The 18671-nt window shown below is 42.2% G+C and overlaps 1 protein-coding gene across 2 annotated transcripts in view; it reads left to right on the forward strand.

Moving 5' to 3' along the window:
* Positions 1-481: 481 nt before the first annotated feature.
* The window catches only part of RAB3GAP2 (RAB3 GTPase activating non-catalytic protein subunit 2), a 73219-nt gene continuing 55029 nt past the window's right edge, over positions 482-18671 (forward strand). For both annotated transcript variants that reach the window (XM_074949231.1, XM_074949232.1), the window contains exon 1: positions 482-666. In XM_074949231.1, the coding sequence (XP_074805332.1) occupies positions 558-666 (109 nt within the window). In that variant the 5' untranslated portion in view covers positions 482-557. The remainder of the gene's footprint in view (positions 667-18671) is intronic.

Raw genomic sequence — 18671 nt, forward strand, 5'->3', positions numbered from 1 at the left:
CGCGGGCAGATGCTCCACTGGGGATTTCGCCCTCGCGTGGGTGCGATCGACGCGGCGGGGCTCGGACCGCCGGTGCGCGGGGACGGACGAAGCCCGGCTCCGAGCGATCCCGTGACGGGGTAAAAACACACACGCCGGGGTGGCTCAAACGCTTCAGTTCCCAGCGGGGGGCGGCGGCGGCAGAGCCCGGCCGGTGTCCGGCACCGAGCGGTGGCGGCAGCGGAACAGCTGCCGCAGCGCCTGAGGACGGAGACGAAGGCAGCTAGGGGACACCGCGACGCCAGCGCCGAGGCGCAGCCCCAACGGTCTCCGACGAGCCCCCATGGCGGCGGGCGGTGACCTGTTACGGGGTCCCCCCGGTGGTGCTGCACGGGCCCTGCAGCCACCAGCCCCTCTCAGGAAAGGGCGGGGGCAGGGGCAATGCTGTCAACGCCACGGTGATCACGTGACGCGTCCCTCAGCCCGCCCCCTTCCCACGCATGCGCACAGCGCCGCCCTGCTCAGGCTGGTGGGCGAGGCGCCGAGCGTTTCCGGGCTGGGCGGTGGGTGCCGGCACCATGTCCTGCTCGCTGCTCCCCTTCTGCCACTTCCAGGACCTGGCGGCGGCTCGGGACTTCCTGTGCCCGCATCTCCGCCCGGGCGGCGCCGCGGCCGGCAGGGAGAGCGGTGAGTGGTCCCTGCCCGGCTCGGCCCCGCTTTGGCCGCCGCTTCCCTAGGCCCGCGGTGCGGGGCGACAGACCTTCTCCGTCCTCTGGGTCCCCTCGCCCAGGAGCCTGTCCCTGCCCCTAGCGCCCGGGCCCGCGCGTGGGGTGTTCACCTGTGCTGGGGGGCGGCCCCTAGCGTGGGGCAGGGTCCCTGCCTGTAGGGGCTGTGCCTGTCCCCCCCATGACCTCCCATGTCAGGCGAGGATGTGTGCGCTGAAACGGGGGGAAGCTGTGGAAGGTTTGCCCCTCTGGGATTTTTTAAAAAATATATTTATAGTATAAAATTTCCCCTTTGCTTCATATTTAAACGGATTTAAAACCTTATGGCTTGTCCTTTCCCATGGAAAGCTGAAGGGAAAGGCACTCAGCGATGACCACAGTGAAGGAGCTGAATTGTACACGTCTACAGTGCGGTAGCAGTGCTTGGCTTAGCGTCACTACAGTTCCACAGCAAAGTGAAATACCGAGTGTCCTCTTAAAACACCACCATAATTTAATTGGTTTTAAACATACAGTGGAAAAGCAGAAACTGATGTTGGGAGAGGTGGTGTATTTCAGATAAAGACTTGAAGTTGGCCATTAGGCAATTAAGGTTGTTTGCTGGTTTGCAAATATTTTTTCCGCTTGAACCACTGCCAAAGTTGTGCTTTAGATATCAGTTTATTTTTTAAGGTTTCAAAAATACCATTTTGTACAGAATCCCATATACTTTCCAATTTACACTGAAAGAAATAAACATAACCAAATGTAAGAAGTTATAGTTTGGTACTGTGATAAAGTAAACTACTAAAAAAGAAAAGGAGTACTTGTGGCACCTTAGAGACTAACCAATTTATTTGAGCATAAGCTTTCGTGAGCTGTAGCTCACGAAAGCTTATGCTCAAATAAATTGGTTAGTCTCTAAGGTGCCACAAGTACTCCTTTTCTTTTTGCGGATACAGACTAACACAGCTGCTACTCTGAAAAGTAAACTACTGTAATTCAAGCGTTAACATCATTGCAAATTACAGCTCTTAGATGTTTCCCTGCTCCTTTCAAATTACTAAGACTTTCTTTCCAGAGAGCTTTAATTTCACATTCACCTAATTTCTAATTTAAACCCTGGTCCTGCAATTCTTTATGCATGGGTGGACTGCTATGCCCCCACAGAGCCTTCAGTCGGGTTCTTAGTGATCACAACGGTCTCTTTACCTGCAACAAATTTTAATCTCAAAATCTTAACATTTAGAGCCTTGTCTACACTGCCACTTTACATTGCTGCAACTTTCTCGCTTAGGGGTGTGAAAAAGCATGCCTGGAGCGCTGCAAATTTCAGCACTGTAAAGTGGCAGTGTAGAGAGTGCACTAGCACTGGGAGCTACTCCTCTTGTGGGAGTGGGTTTTTTTATAGCGCTGGGAGAGCGCTTTCCCATCGGTGCCATTAATAATGAAGACATGTCGTTTGTTTGTCTTTTGAGGAAGAGCTCCCATTAAAGTCAATGAGAGTTTCGTGCTTGGAGGATTTTCCTTACCTTTGGGAAAATGCCTTCAAGTAAGGTGACGTTTTAATTTGGTTGACTTCAGCTAAAAAATGTAACTTTATTACCCCATTGTACTAGGTGCTTTACAAACAACTAAAAGATGGACCCTGCCCCAAACCGCTTACAGTCAAAGTAGAAGACAAGAGGCAACAGATGGCTACAGATAGACATGGGGGGATACAAGGAAACAACGAAGCAATATTGGTCAGCATGGTAGGCCGTGGTCTTAGTGCAGCAGTGAACTCTTGTCAAGTTTTTTGTAATCATTCTGGCAAAGGAAAGTTTAAAGACGGATGATGAGGTAGCTTTGCAGACATTTGTGGGGTGCTCTTCTCAACTATGAGGGGCAGCATGGGAGATAGCACATAGGTGCTTGTTTTAAAAATTAACAAGTGGTTGATGGAGGCTTGCCTCATTGGCCGATTGTGTTAGGAGTCAATATCTCACCAGTGAATAAGAAAAAATATGATGGGTCCTTGAGAGCAGAGACAAGTAGCTTACATCTGATGCACTAGAGAAGGGGCCAGTGGATGGATGTGAAGAAAGGGGTGGCATGGTCAAAGTGAGGGGCTAGAAAAATGATCTTTGTAACTTCATTATGAATGGATATGTATGAGGCAAGACTGCATTTGTTAGGGCTAGAGAAAAGGATGTTGCCATAATCAAGGTGGTGAAATCCTGGATGAGAGTTTGTGCTTTGTGGATGGATAAGAAAGATGTTATTTCAGAGATGTTATGCAGAAAGAATCTGCGAGACTTAAATACAGCCTGCATGTAAGGACCTAGAGAGAGGTCTGAGTCAGAGATCATGCCCAGGGTATGGACCTGAGTGACAGGCAGGATGTTGGTGTGGTCCATAGTGATTGAGAAAGGAGGTGGGGGAGAAGGTGTATGTGGGGAAGATTAAGACCCCTGTTTTAGCCATGTTGAATCTGAGCTCATGGCTAAATATCCACAAGGAGATGTCAGAGAGAGAGACTGAGCCTTTAGTTTGCACAGGAGATAGCTCTGGAGTAGAGAGCTATATCTGTGAATTGTCAGTGTAGATGGTTTTTGAGTTTGTATTTGCAGATGAGTTTACCCAGCGGTAAGGTGTAGAGGAGGATGAAGAGTAGCCCTGTGGAATCTCCACAGAAAGTTGGAGGGTTAGTGAGGAGCTAAATGAGCAATTAGAGAGCAGAGACATGGAATCCAAGAAAGGACAAGATTTCAAGAAAAGGAGCATAGTTGACTGTGTTGAAGGTGGCTGACAGTCAAAGAGGATGAGGATGGAGTAGTGGTTCTGAGCTTTGGCTGTGAAGGGATCATTAGAGACTGATGAGAGCAGTTTCAATGGAGTGCAAAGGGTAGAAACTGGATTAAAGAGGGTCGAGAATGGAATTGGAGGAGAAGAATTTGAAACAGTGATTGTAAACAATGAGCTTAGAGATGAAAGGGAGAAGAAGGATGGGGGTGATAGTTGTAGAGAGAAGGGTGATAAAGACTGGGGCTTTTGAGAGACGAATGAATGCCCTTATTGTGAGGGGCAAGAGCCAGAGGATCAGCAGATTGTTGAAAACTGTGGCTTGGCCAGTAGTTTTTAGTTTTGCTTTTTAAAGCTTTCGCTGAAAGCAGTTAAGGTGAGGGTGAGAGAGATTAAAGCTGAGGAGATTTGGAAAAAAAAGCTGGAAGCTTATATTTGTAACAGGAAAAACAATACTAAAATACAGAAATTGTGAAAGGGGTTTAAAGTACACTTTGTACTGGCATTACCAAACAGTGAGCTTTGTCCCACTACAATAATACTTTGTCACTAAACTGCTGTATCATAATTATTACAATAGGTTTACTTTTGTGGTCTCTCAAATATCCTTTTACATAGAATAGATTTCATTACAAAAATTTGCTATGGACTCTCACTATCAGGAAGATGAATTTAAAAGAGCTTTATTCAGCCAAGCTTTATGATATCACCCCTCAGCTGCTGCAGAACCTGGACTTGAAACACTTGTGCACTTCTTTTGCCCATAGTACTTGGCTTTACTCCTTGGGTTACATTTCCTGAACTACCATGAAAAATGTAGAGTCATTCCATGTCAAGGGGCAGAACTATATGATCCAAATGTGAAAGAGGCATTCAGGAGCTGACTGATAAGAGTGTGTCATTTTCTAATTGTCAAAGATAGGCAACATACATCTCTTTATTTTTCTGTCTTTAAAAATTACTTACTAATAGAGATTAGAAAAAATATTTATCATTTTTCAAGTTTCTGTTGTACACCTGACAGCACTTCATATATAATCAGTTTCCATTAGATAGTCGGTTAGTTTCTTGTTTCTGTATGGGTTTATCAATGGCAGCTGCAAAGGAAAAAAAGACTTCATATATATATATATATATTTGATTGTAAAACCACCAAAATTGGCAGAAGGGCCCAGTGGAGCAGTGACTGAAATTATTTTTCTCAAAAAAACCCAACACCACTGTTTAAAATTGTTGTCCCTCTTCATTATGGTTGCCATCTGCTCTATTCTGCCTCTTATTGTGGCTAACAGGCAATTTCTCCAACTATTGCCTTTGGCCTACATAATCTAGTTATGGATTAGGGTAACTTTTTTACTAGAGCAATTTGGGCAAAATCTTTTTGTATCTGGTCATGATGGACGATTAAGTAGTTGAGCTCCTGCCCATTAAGTTGTTTTCTCACTTCTCAGGGCAAGAGTATACTCTTTAGACTTGATTCTTCACTATTTTATACCTTGCGTGATTATTTATACTTGTGCAAAGAGGGTATAATTCCTCATTCACAATAGTTAACATAAGAATGGCCACACGGATTCAGACCAGTGGTCCATATAGCACGGTATACTGTCTTCCGATGGTGGTCAGTGCCAGATGTTTTAAAGGGAGTGAACAGAACAGGGCACTCAATCAAGTGATCCATCCCCTGTTATCCAGGCCTAGCTTCTACCAAGCAGAGGTTTAGGAACAGCCAGATCATGGAGCTATATCCCTGACCATCTTGGTTAATAGCCAGGTTCTTACCTAATTCTTTTTTTGAACCCAGTTATACTTTTGGCCTTCACAATATCCCCTGGCAATGAGTTCCACAGGTTGACTGTGCATGGTGTGAAGAAGTACTTCCTTATGTTTGTTTTAAACCTTCTGCCTGTTAATTTCATTTGGTGACCCCTCGTTTGTGTGTTGTGGGAAGGGGTAAGTAACACTTATTTACTCCCCACCATTCATTTATAGACCTCTATGATATCCCCTCTGTCATCTCTTTTCTAAGATGAACGGTCCCAGTCTTCGTAATCTCTGCTCAAATGGATGCTATTCCATACCCCTAATAATTTTCATTGCCTTCTCTGTACTTTTTCCAGTTCTAATATACTTGTTTTGAGATGGGCAACCAGAACTGCATGCAGTGTTCAAGGACTGGGTATACAATGGATTTATATAGCGGCATTATGATATTATCTGTCGTCTTATCTATCCCTTTCCTAATGGTTCCTAATATTCTGTTAGCATTTCTGACTGCTGCTGCACACTGAAAAGAAGTTTTCAGAGAACTGTTCACGGAGACTCTCCATGAGTGGAAACAGCTCATTTAGACCCCATCATTTTACTCGTGGGTGAATTCTGCGCCACTGCACATGTGCAGAATTTATGTCCCCCGCAGATTTCTTTGCTTCTCTTCAGAAAAATGATTTTCTGACGGGGAAGCAAAGGAAAGCCACGAGCCTCACCAGCAGAATGTTTCCGATGCCTAGGGCAGCTGGCATAGAGGTAAATCACTGTGGGGTAGTGGGTGGTACTGGGGAAGACCCAGCTGGTGCCTCCTACCCTGTGCCTGGCTCAGCTGCTAGTCCTGGCTGGGCGGGGGAGGATGGGACTTCCTCTTCCCCCTACAACGCATCCGGGTTGTGTCAGACCCACCCTGAGATTTCTCGCCTGGCTCTAGGAAGCTCTGCAAACTCCACACCCCCCTGTGCTTCCTGCACCCATTGCTCCTTAGGTGCAGTGGGAGGGATCACTGTATGGGGAGCTGCTCCCCCATCTGCCCAACACCTGTGAATCCAGAACCTTTCATACCCAGACCCTCCCACAGAGCCTCAACCCCCCACACCAAAAACCTCCCCCCGATGAGCCTCACTCCCCCTGCACCTGGACCACCCCGACGAGTCACCCGCACCCAGATCCGCATCCTATTGAGCCCCAGTCAGCTGCACCTGGATCCCCACCCCACTTAGCCCTACTCCACCAACATCTGGACCCCGCATTGAGCCCTCCACACCCAGCCCCCCCCGCCAAGCTCTATCCACCACACCCAGGACCTGCCACACACACACACACCCTTCTCCCGCTGAGCTTCAACCACCTTCACCTGGACCCCCCTGCAGAGTCCCATTGCCATTGCACCCAGAACCCCTCTAGCACCCTGCACCTGGATCCCCCACTGAGCCGCCCACACTCAGATTGTCCCAAACAGAACCCTCTCAACCCACACCTGGATCCCCCTCCCACGAAGCCCCTCCACACTTGGGTCCTGCCTTGCTGAGCCTGGCACAGAGGGGCAGGGCCCTGGGGTGTTTCTGGGGCAGACCCAGTCCTTGTGCTGTCAGGGTTGGGTGCAGCCTCACCACTGAGTCTGTGTCAGGGTGGAGCTGCACAGTGATCTCCCACCTCTGTGCAGCTGGTGGCCTGTGCTCCCCAATGCCATGCTGGAGCCTCCACATTTATTTGACAAATAAAGTTTGCAGAATTTTAAAATATTGTGCACAGAATTTTTATTTTTTTTTGGTGCAGAATGTCCTCAGGAGTATTATATGTATAGTTGGTATTGTGTTTTCCAATGTACATTGCTTTGCATTTATCAACGTTGAATTTCATCTGACATTTTGGTGCCCAGTCACCCAGTTTTCTGAGATCCCTTTGTAACTCTTTGCAGTCAGATTTGGATTTAACTATCGGGAGTAATTTTGTATCATCTGCAAATTTTGCCACCTCACTGTTTACCCCTTTTCCGTATTCATTTATGAATATGTTGACCTGGACTGGTCCCAATACAGATCCTTGGGGGACATCACTATTTACATATCTCCATTCCATTTATTCCTTCCCTTTGTTTCCTGTCTTTTAATCAATTACTCATTGGTGAGAAGACCTGGCCTCTTATCCCATGACTGCTTACTTTGACAAGGTCCCTCACCAAAGGCTCTTAAGCAAAGGCTTTCTAAAAGTCCAGGTACAGTATATCCACTGGATCCCCTTTGTTCACATGTTTGTTGACCACATCAAAGAATTCTAATAGATTGGCGAGGCATGATTTCCCTTTACAAAAGCCATGTTGACTCTTTCCCAACATATCATGTTCATCTATGAGTCTGATAATTCTGCCCTTTACTATCATTTCAGTCAATTTGACTGGTACTGAAGTTAGGCTTACCGGCCTGCAATTGCCAGGATCACATCTGGAGTCTTTTTTAAAAATTGGTGTCTTGTTACCTATCCTCCAGCATCTGGTACAGAGCCTGATGTAATCAAGCAGTTACAAACCACAGTTGGTAGTTCTGCATTTTCATATTTGAGTTCCTTCAGAACTCTTGGGTGAATACCATCTGGTCCTGGTGACTTATTACTGTTTATGTATCCGTTTGTTCCAAAGCCTCCTTTACTGACACCTCAATCTGGGACAGTTCCTCAGATTTGTCACCTAAAAAAGAATGGCTCAGGTGTTGGATTCTTCCTCACAGCCTCTGCAGTGAAGACTAATACACAGAATTAATTTAGCTTCACCGCAATGACCTTGTCTCCTTTGAGTGCTCCTTCAGGACCTCGATTGTCCAGTGGCTCCACTGATTGTTTGGCAGGCTTCCTGCTTCTGATGTACTTAAATATTTTGCTGTTCTTTTTTTTGTCTTTTGCTAGTTCTTCAAATTTGTTTTGGCCTACCTAATTATACTTTTACCCTTGAGTTGCCAGAGTTTAGGCTCCTTTCTATTTTCCTCGGTAGGATTTGATTTTCAGTTCTTAAAGGATGTCTTTTTGACTCTAACCACCTCTTTTACTCTGTTTAGCCATGTTGGCCATTTTTTGGTCCTCTTACTGTTTTTGGGGTATACATTTAGTTTGAGCCTCTATTATGGTGTTTTTAAATAGTTGCTGTACATCTTGCAGGCATTTTACTGTTGTGATTAATTTAATTTCCATTTAACTACCTTCCTCATTTTGTGTAGTCCCGCTTTTGGAAGTTAGATGCTACTGTTGTGGGTTTTTTTGGTATTTTCCCCCCTACATTTAATTACATTATGGTCGCTGTTACTCAGTGGTTCAGCTATAACATTATGGTCTTTATCACCGAGTGGTTCAGCTATAGTGTTGTATCCTCATTTTGCAAATCATAAATAACTGCACAAGTTGCTGTGCAGTGAAAAGTCAGGTCCATTATGATTAGAGCCTAATTTCTTGAAGATTTATGCATAGTGTAGTCTGACATTGTTTTTCAATTGTAATAAGTTATACGTCGTATTCAAGGTATTCTGTTTGGCACCTGCATCTCAGCAGATTTATGTATAAAAATGCTTACTGCACTATTGAGGTGGTGGTATCCACCGAAGAAATATGACTCAAAAGATGTGGGGGTAGTCCAACTAATGTTTCTTGGATTGGTATGTGTATTCGTTGACCCTGCAGGCCAGGTTAGGATGGCATAAATGTAGATGAATAAAAGTGCCTACATAGATAATTTTGGGGTGAATTGCACATAAAAATATAAACTAGGTATGCTGGCACAGCTGTGCTTGGCTTCTACATCTTTGGCAAAGGGGAGATGTTATTACAAATGCTTCATGGAGATGGTTTATCTTTTAATTTAAAAGACAAGCCTTATTTGACAGCACAAAATAATGCGACTTTCCACGTACTGTTGCTTCTCCAAGATGCTGCGTTACCTCTAAATTTCTTCCTAATGAACTGAAAGATTAAGCTGTGGGTTTCTCTGAGCAATTATTTTGAATCCGAGCCCATAGATACTGTAGTCATTGCTTGTCTCTCTCTCTTGGACTAATGCTATGATTTAGAGAAAACGTTGAATTGATATAGATGATTCTGGGAAATGCTTTCCTCCTGTTTCCAAAACTTTCTTGGAGTGGGGGAATGTGGGAAAAAGCTGACAGCTGATGGTCTGGTGAATTAAGAGGAGGCACTGCTCCACCAGGAGCTTATAAAATACAGCTTTTCATTCTTTCCTCCATTATCCCTTTTCCCCCTTATCTCTGGTAGGGTTATTTTTGTGCAAAATGGCAATGTTTAAAAAAGGGCATGAGTAAAGGGGCATAGAAAAGACCTTTCTTTGCCACACCTTAGATTCAGAAAAGTGCTCAAGCATGTGCTTAAGTCAAATTCTTCTTAAAATTAAACATATACTTAAGCACTTTTAAGTCAGTGACTGCACACGTGAAGTGAAGGTTTGATCTCTATTGCTAAACTTTCAGTGACACACCAGGCCTTCAATCAAATGTGCACTTTAGATATGTACAAAAGAAAGGCAAAATGTCCCATGAGGAGGAAGGGAATGATCCAAATGGTGTAATTCTTTCTGGAGGCCTGAGAAAACTGCCAGCAGAGGAAGAAGTAAGAGAAAAAAGACAGAAATAAGAGATCCGGAAACTAAGATTCTATTATTTAACCACAGAGTCCAGCACTTACTAGCACTTACTTATACATAGAGTACAGCATATTTTAAAATAGACAGTGACAATTTGTTAAGGTTCTCAAGCTTACTTTCATTTTAGAAAAGTGAAACCTATGCAGGATCCTAGGAATATACACCTCTACCCCCGATATAACGCGACTTGATATAACACGAATTCAGATATAATGTGGTAAAGCAGCGCTCTGGGGGGCGGGGCTGCACTCTCTGGCGGATCAGCGTGTCAGCATGTCTGGCTCTGACATGCTGCTCTGAGTGGCATGTTAAGGGTGCCGGGCCGGGGCCAAGGGGTTGGATAAGGGGCAGAGGGTCTTGGGGGGTGGTCAGGGGACAGGGAGCAGGGGGTGTTGGATGGTTCGGAGGTTCTGGGGGCGGGGTGGTCAGGGGGCGGGAAACGGGGGTGTTGGATTGGGCCTGTCAGGGGGCAGGGGTGTGGATAGGGGTCGGGACAGTCAGGGGACAGGGAGCAGGGGGGTTTGGATGGGTGAGGGGTTCTGAGGGGTCAGTCGGGGGCGGGAAGTGACTATTAATAATGGAAATGCTCGAGGCCAAAGCAAGTTTGATATAACACAGTTTCACCTACTACGCGGTAAGTTTTTTTTGGCTCCTGAGGACCGCGTTATATCGGGGTAGAGGTGTACTATGTAATATGTACATACACAACTGCAAAAAAAAAAAAAACCCCCAAAAACAAAAACACCAGACTCTTTAACAGTACGTTGCAAAATAAATAATAATTTTGGTTGTCAACCCAAATGTATGAAATTATTCAAGGCATAGGAAGCTATGTATTGCATTGAATATAGCCTTCTTTATTGTGAATTTTGGGGCCTACACAGATTAATGCTATCACTTTCTTGTAAATATTCAGGTAGCCTGATATCCAAAAAGATGCACATCTGCAATGGAAAAATTCTTTAACTCATCTGGATGTTTTGCTTGCTAACTGGTAGGCTGGCTATTGATATTCTTAATGAGTCATGGAGCTGGGTGGCTGCTGCCCATTTTGCAAAAATCTTTACTCCGATTCCCAAGTTTGTGTCTTTCTTTCATACATCTGAAACCCTTTCCTATTCTCTCTTTCATCGCAGTCCTTGACAACCAGCGGACAAAATTACTCGCTGTTATGGCATTTAAGATATGAATATACCTAGTCGACAATCACATTTTGAAGCAGTGTGAGACAGATTCTATGCAGCAACACCATCTTGCAATCCTTTTTTCCTAAAACTTACCACACCAGGATGTCTGCCAAGAAAGTACTATAAAAATCTAGAAACTCTCCTACTGTTTACTAACTTAAAATTATGGGGTTCCTGTGTGGCGCTTTCTTTTACTTGTTTGTTCCATTTCCTCTCTTTACATTTATTTTTTTTGTTCCATTGTTTGCACCCTTCTGTTCTAATTCTCTTTATTTGAAATCATGCTATTTCTTGGCTCCCTCCCCTTCCACACTAGAACTGGAGTAGCTATGCCTTTTCCCATGTTTGTCTCTTCCCAATTTTTCCCTCACCCATTATGCTGTAGATTGGGAAAGCTGTGTGTAGCAACAGCAGATGCATTAGACCGGTCTTTATGTGTGCATGGGAAGACCTCATGAATGTGAACCAATAGTGTTTTATTTGCAATAAAAAGGGATAGAAATTTAAAGTTTATATTCTGCAGTATTTGTTGGCTTATAAGTACGACGCTCCCAAGCTAAAGTTAACACTAATAATGAAACATAAATCCTTTCTAGACCTTGAGCATAGTGGTATTTAATTGGTTTTGAAAACTGCTGTGTATCATTTAACAAGTGTATGTATATTGGGAATAGCTATTTGTACTCTATTTAATCTGACAACTAGCAGTGGTGATGTGGGATTATGTGTTGGCTTGATCAGAAAATAATAGCTGCAATCATTGTCTTCTTTATACAACACAGTATGAATCCAATAAATTTTTCATTTATGTGCAATTGTATATTATAAACTATCGTATAATGTGATAAAATGAGCCAGATATTGGTCACAGTAATAAAATAATCTGTGTTAAGAAATGTCATATAATTAACTGCAGAATTGAAGGATTAATATACAGCAGAATAAATGGCAGCTAAGTGTGTGTGTGTGTATTTTTTCGCCCTTTAATATTTTCTACAAAGATTGGAACCATCTAGCTATATTTTATCTTAAAGTCTCCTTCATCTGATTGCTCCTGTTTTTGTTAATATTTTGGGTAATTTTAGGTGTTACAAGTAAGTGGAGGAGATTTGAGAGGGATTTTTTTTTTGTGCATTTTGACACCACTTAGTAAACTAGCCAGTTCAACTGATTACTTCCCCCCCCCCCCCCCCAAATTTTTATGTGGGTGTTTCTCTCCTCTGCTGCTGTGTGAAACATTTTTTTTTTAAAAAAAGTAACAGTATATGACTGTGAAGTCCAAAATTTAGCGGAGTTTCAGAGGAAGATGTATCTGAAACTATTAACTGTTTTGTTTTGTTTTTTTGGGCTGTTGAAGTTGGTGTCCTTTAAAGTGAGATTGGAGAAGTTTCTTCTGTTTAACTTTCGTAAGTTTGTTTACTATTAGTAAACTCTGTTCAGTTGCATTAGTTATGGAGATCTGGAGTGATACAGAAAATAGGAGAAAGCAAATATCATATTGGCCATAAAAAAGAAGAAGTGATTTTGGCAATTGCCATCTCGTAGACCTAGCATCAGTCCCTACTAAAATGTGTATGGAATCTGATAGAACCCAGAGGATAATGTAGCCAATGATTTTAGCTTAGTATCCATTTATTGTGTGATGTTATGATTAATCAATATACCATATATTCATTGTATGTTAATTAGAATTGATTTGTAGAATTATAAAAGTGTAAGATTGATCAGTATTTAGGGGAACCAAGTAGTAGACATGAGTAAGACAAGCTGAAACGTAAGAAACTGTGGGCTGAGGCCTGCAAGACTTTAGCTCAGCTATTTTAGGCCTTGGAGACAAGAAATGATGGTGTAAGTCAGTGACCGAGAAATAACCCAAAAGATTTTGGAAAAAGAGATACCAACTGGTAATAGTGCGAAAGTGTAGCTCCGAAAATTAAATTTAAATTATAAAAAGCTGTAACAACAAATAATGTCTCCAGCATGTGCCTTAACCACAAGATAAAGGTGTCAGAGTAGCAGCCGAGTTTGTCTGTATCCGCAAAAAGAAAAGGAGTACTTGTGGCACCTTAGAGACTACCAAATTTATTTGAGCATAGGCCACTTCATTAGATGCAAGCAGTGGAAAAACTGCATGCATCCGATGAAGTGAGCTACAGCTCACAAAGGCTTATGCTCAAATAAATTTGTTAGTCTCTAAGGTGTCACAAGTACTCCTTTTCTTTTTGAAGATAAAGGTGGTACATCAATGTTAATGAGAACCTACACAGCCTATAGAATTCGGGGTCCCTTGTGTTTCTAGGGGACACAGACCAATAAGAAAGAGAGGGTTGACACTCTCATGTACTTACGCATAATGTAGGTATAGACAGAATCACAATATTAAAAATGGTTGCTCGGAACAGGAAAATTGATCTTCCTATGGGAAACTCCAGCAGGGACCACTCCCATATTGATGATCAATCTATGAGAGGGCCAACAGACTCTTAACGCCATCTAGGAGGATGTCAGTATGTCTGTAGGTTTAATTTGTACATGGTACTTAGATTTAGGAATTGTATATGCTGTGACATTTATAACTTCGTTGATAACTTTAATAAAACTACTAAAAGATAGATGCTTTTGTAATTGTGTGTGTTTCACTTATTTGCCTAAGGTTTCATGTGTTCCTATGGGCTCTAGGTCCAGAACAAACAGAGATAGCTCTGTTGAACTAGAGACTGTAGCTGCCAGAGCTGAACCCACTGGAGTATAATTAACATTAAATAGAATAAAAGGCTACACTAATGACCTATGAATACTGAACAGCAATTATATTTTAAAGAAAAAACTGTATTTTTGGGTGGTGGGAATTGAATTATGTAATTTGTGGACAAAGGGAATGCCATAGAGATAATAGAGGTTGAGTTCAATAAAACTTTGATACAGTACCTCATACTCTTACTTGGATATGAACATCATCACCTGGATTGAAAACAGGCTGAAAGGGTAATAACAAACCACAGTGTATGGAGTTAAGATACTACAGGGATTCATGTAAGGCCTGGTTTTATTTAGCATCTTTATTAATAGATTTGGAGGAAAGTGTAAATCAAGTGTGTGTTAAACTTTCAGCTCATATTGTTTGGAAAATACTCTTAATCCCAGTAAGGACTGAGAAATAAGACAGAGTCCTAGAAAAAGTGCCAAGTGTGGGCAGGAATTGAAAGAAAATGCAAGATTAGATTAATGGGAAATTTCTTTTGTCTACTACAAAGTAGATCTGTCGTTAGTATTTTTCTCTCCTTTCTTTCTGAACTTTATAAAATACAAATAGACACCATATTTATCCAATATGAGAATTATTCCTGTAGATCTTATGTTTGATTTTATATTAAGTAAATAGTTCACATTCTGAAATATAACTAACTCCATCAACATGATAGTAGGTATTAACCTCATAGAAATTATGATGTCATTGCATTAAAATATTATCAAGGTAATCCGATGAAGTGAGCTGTAGCTGACGAAAGTTTATGCTCAAATAAATTGGTTAGTCTCTAAGGTGCCACAAGTACTCCTTTTCTTTTTGCGAATACAGACTAACACGGCTGCTACTCTGAAACCTAAAATTATCAAGGTAGTAATTGGTTCTTCAAATGTTCTTCTAAAATATATGTTTAAGGTGAATCCTTATATTCTAAATTGCATCCCAAAGTAAATATTCCCTGTCAAGTTATAAACCCCTTTAAAATAGGGGTAGAAGATTGTAGTGGTGACAAATCTAATGCTTTTGAATTAGAAAATGAAATGGTTCATGTTGCTGCTGACTAGCAGAAGGAAATGCTATTTTTACTGGTTCTGCAGCAGACTACACACTAATTTTGATGAAAAAATTGTCTGTCCTGCTGCCACTCAGTTAAATTAATGGGGGAGTGGGAGAAGCTTTTGCTGGACATCTATTAGCCAGAAGCAGATCTGAAAGATGAGGAAACAGTGGCATTGAACAAGAAAACTCAGCTTTCTGAAGCAGCTGCAGCAGCAAAAGAGTGGAACTGATCTGGTTCTAGGGTTGCCATGTACTTTGTTCATAATACTGTAGGTCTGAGGGATACGGTACTAAAAGCGCTGGCAGCTAGTTTACACCCTTGTTTCCTCCATTGCTAGCTCTGATAAAGCTACATGGGTACTGCAGAAATGTGAGACTTCCCTAAAACTGACATTGTAGATGAGGCCAGGGTTTTGTACAGCAGCAGGGAAAACTGACAAGACTGGTTAGCTTTCACTCTGCTGCAGCTGGGAAAGCTGTGAGTAGCAAAAGCACTAGAGTGGTCTGCATGCATGTGTGGGAAGACTTCATGAATGTGAACCAATACAAGGTTTTGTTTTTGCAATAAAAAGGAATAGAAATTTAAAGCTTAGATTCTGCAGTATTTGTTGGCATTGTTTTCCCCATCCCACACTTGCTTGTGAAACTGTTACATGATGATAACAGTAGCAGGTGCATGGGGTCTTCTTTGAGTTATGTCTCTATGGGTGCTCCCCTTCAGGTGTGTATGCTCCCCCTCTGCCTTTGATTTGAGATTTTTGGTAGCTGTCTGTTCAGCTTGCGACCTCCGCAGTGCAGTTCTGTATTTAGTATTAGACTGTGTTCCAAAGTTCCCTATTTGCTGTGGGATACTGCTTGGGAGTCACCTAAAATGGAGCACCCTTAGGGACACCACATGAAGGAGAGATTACTCACCTTGTGCAGTTACTGGAGTTGTTCAAGATATGTGTCCCTGTGGGTGCTCCACGACCCACCTCCTTCCCCTCTGCTTCGGAGATTCCTTTGTGAGACTTTGCGTTAGAGAAGGAACTGAGGCTGGTATGTTCGTGTGGCCCTATGTATTGGTGTGGGACATGAGGATGTGTAGGGCTCAGGGGCACATGTGCACCTGAAGTGAAGCACCCTTATGGACACATCTTTAAGAACTCCAGTTACTCTGCAAGGTGAGTAACCTCTCCTTTTTTTCAAGCCCTGAGCAAATCATTAACGTTCGAGGGCAGGCGGTCTTTGCAACTGTAGTAGCATATTCCTTAATCCCTAGTCACAGATGAGGGACCCCATGGCCCTGCCTTGACAAATTAACTGGAGGCACCATAATAGGTCACCCAGTAGATCACTTTTGCATACTGATGCAAAAGCGGCCCAGTTCCCACATAAAGATTCTGGGGGCTATTCTGCAGGGAACACATTGGCCCCAACGAGGTGACTTTTCTGCAGTGTGTTAGAGGTGTGGATCCCTGCTCCAGAGAGCACCAGGACTGTACAGTGGCATTTTAATGGGTTTTTTAAAAAACTTAAAAATTTTAAGTTGATGAAATGCAAATATAAATTGCATTTTGTTTAGATCTCTCCAAAAATTAGAAATTAAAATCTCATGTGTTAGTGTTTTTTCCTTCCTAAATCTCTTTTCTTCCTGTGGCAAAATGGTGGTCACAGTGTCAGATGGAAAACATTTTACTCCTTCTTTCTTATTAATTTAATTTATCCATATACTGGAAAATTCTCAAACTTGATTATAAACCAAGATGAGAAACTGACCGTTGGAAAACTGTCACTTATGAAAGAGTGCCTGAAAAATCAGAATTGTGCTGATTCACTAAAGCTGGCTGAGTCACTTTCTTTTATAGATGGTAGAGACCTTTTGAATTCTAATAAAGGTGGTTCATCTGTCGGTGTGCTTTGTAGTTTACGCTTGTTCTGGTCTAACCTGGTAAAATGCCTTTTCAGCAAAACTGTTGGCAAGTTTTGTCTTTTAAAAATATTTGTAGCCTAATACCAGAATTGAAAAACTGTGCATAAGCAAGCATGCTTTTCGTTTTGCTGTTGCCATAGTGGGTTCTAACCTGGTTTGGTTGACAGGCCAGTGTGAAAGGGGCCAAACAGAGCTACAGCAACTGGATGCAGAACATTGCCCATTCCAATCTGGCTAGTCAAACTGTTTCAGAGCGTTGTTTGACTACAGCCAAATTTCAACTCTTGACTTGGCATAGTCTTTAAACTTTGTGTTAGGGCCAGTATAGACATGGCCTTTGTGTTAATGAAAGGTAATGATAAAAGATCCTGGAGAAAGAAAATCTTTTTATCCCCAGAACAGGAGCAGCACAGACAGCATCAATGTAGTTTACTGCTCTCTTGCAATATTCTTCTTTCCTGATCTGAAGAACTCTTAGGGAGAGTGAGTAGTTCAGTTGCTTTGCTGAGATTATTAGCAGTGGGTACTGATTTGATGATGATCCTTGTGATATGCATGTCTGTGTACTAAGAATTGTATTGACATGGTCTCACCTAGGCCAGTGGACAGCTTTTGGTAATTACTTCTGATTACTGCTTACCTTGTCAATATTTGAACTAGTGATCTAAAGGTGAAAGTAGTCTTATTCCTCCTTTACCAGTCACATGAGAGATTGCCCCTAATTTTTGTTTGCATATGTGTTAATCTGAAAGGAGGGGTTTTATTTCTAGTAAGTTTTGCATTTCACTGACACTTCAATACAGTCCAGGGTCACAAAGAACTTTATAAATACTGATTAACTCTTATAACACACTGAGATAGAAGTATTAATGTCCCCATTTTTCAGATGGGTAAACTGAGGTAGAGCAAGTGACTTTCCAAGGTAACACTGAGTCAGTAACTGATTCTGTGATTGAATTCAGGAGCCATAACTTCCAGGTCCCTGCTCTAACTACTACATGTTCTCCTGCCAAACACTTTCCCATGAGAAAACCCTAAAACTGTAGGTGGCAGTTTGTTTTCTGAATTTCTTTAAGCTACCAATCATCCTTTATAACCCCCCTCCTCCAAACTAACACCAAGAAATTAACTTTACTCCTCCTCCTCTCTAATCTTCCTTTTTCTACCAGGGTACAAAATATATAGGAATGACACAGTAGGTCATACTGATGGGGGAATGGCACTATATGTGAAAGAAAGCATAGTCAAATACAGTAAAAAAAATCTTAAGTGAATCAAACTGTACCATAGAGTCTCTATGGATAGAATTCCCATGCTTGAATAATAAGAATATAGCAATAGGGATACACTGACCAGGATGGTGATGGTGACTGTGAAATGCACCAGGAGATTAGAGAGAAAAATAGAAAATTTTCTAATAATAATAAGGGATTTCAACTAGCCCCATATTAACTGGGTACATGTCACCTCAGGATGGGATGAAGAAATAAAGTTTCTTGACACCATAAATGGCTGCTTCTTGGAGCAGCTAGTCCTGGGACCCACAGTGGGAGAGGCAATTCCTGAGTTCCACATAGGACTAAATCAAAATCTGGTGCAAGAGGTGAATATAGTTAAAGCACCTGGGTAACATCAACCATAATATAATTAAATTTAACATCCTTGGGGGGTGACAGGGGACACACCAAAGAAGCCCACCAAGGTAGCATTTAACTTCAGAAAGGGGAACTATGCAAAAATGAGAGAGCTAGTTAAAGGGAAATTAAAAGGTACAATCACAAAAGTGAAATTTCTGAAAGTTGCATGGAAAATACTTAAAAACAGCATAATAGAGGCTCAAATTAAATGTATACCCCCAAATTAAAAAACTTAGAGGATCAAAAAAGTGCCACCA

This window comes from Natator depressus, chromosome 3 (genome assembly GCF_965152275.1).
Source record: "Natator depressus isolate rNatDep1 chromosome 3, rNatDep2.hap1, whole genome shotgun sequence".
Lineage (NCBI taxonomy): Eukaryota > Metazoa > Chordata > Testudines > Cheloniidae > Natator > Natator depressus.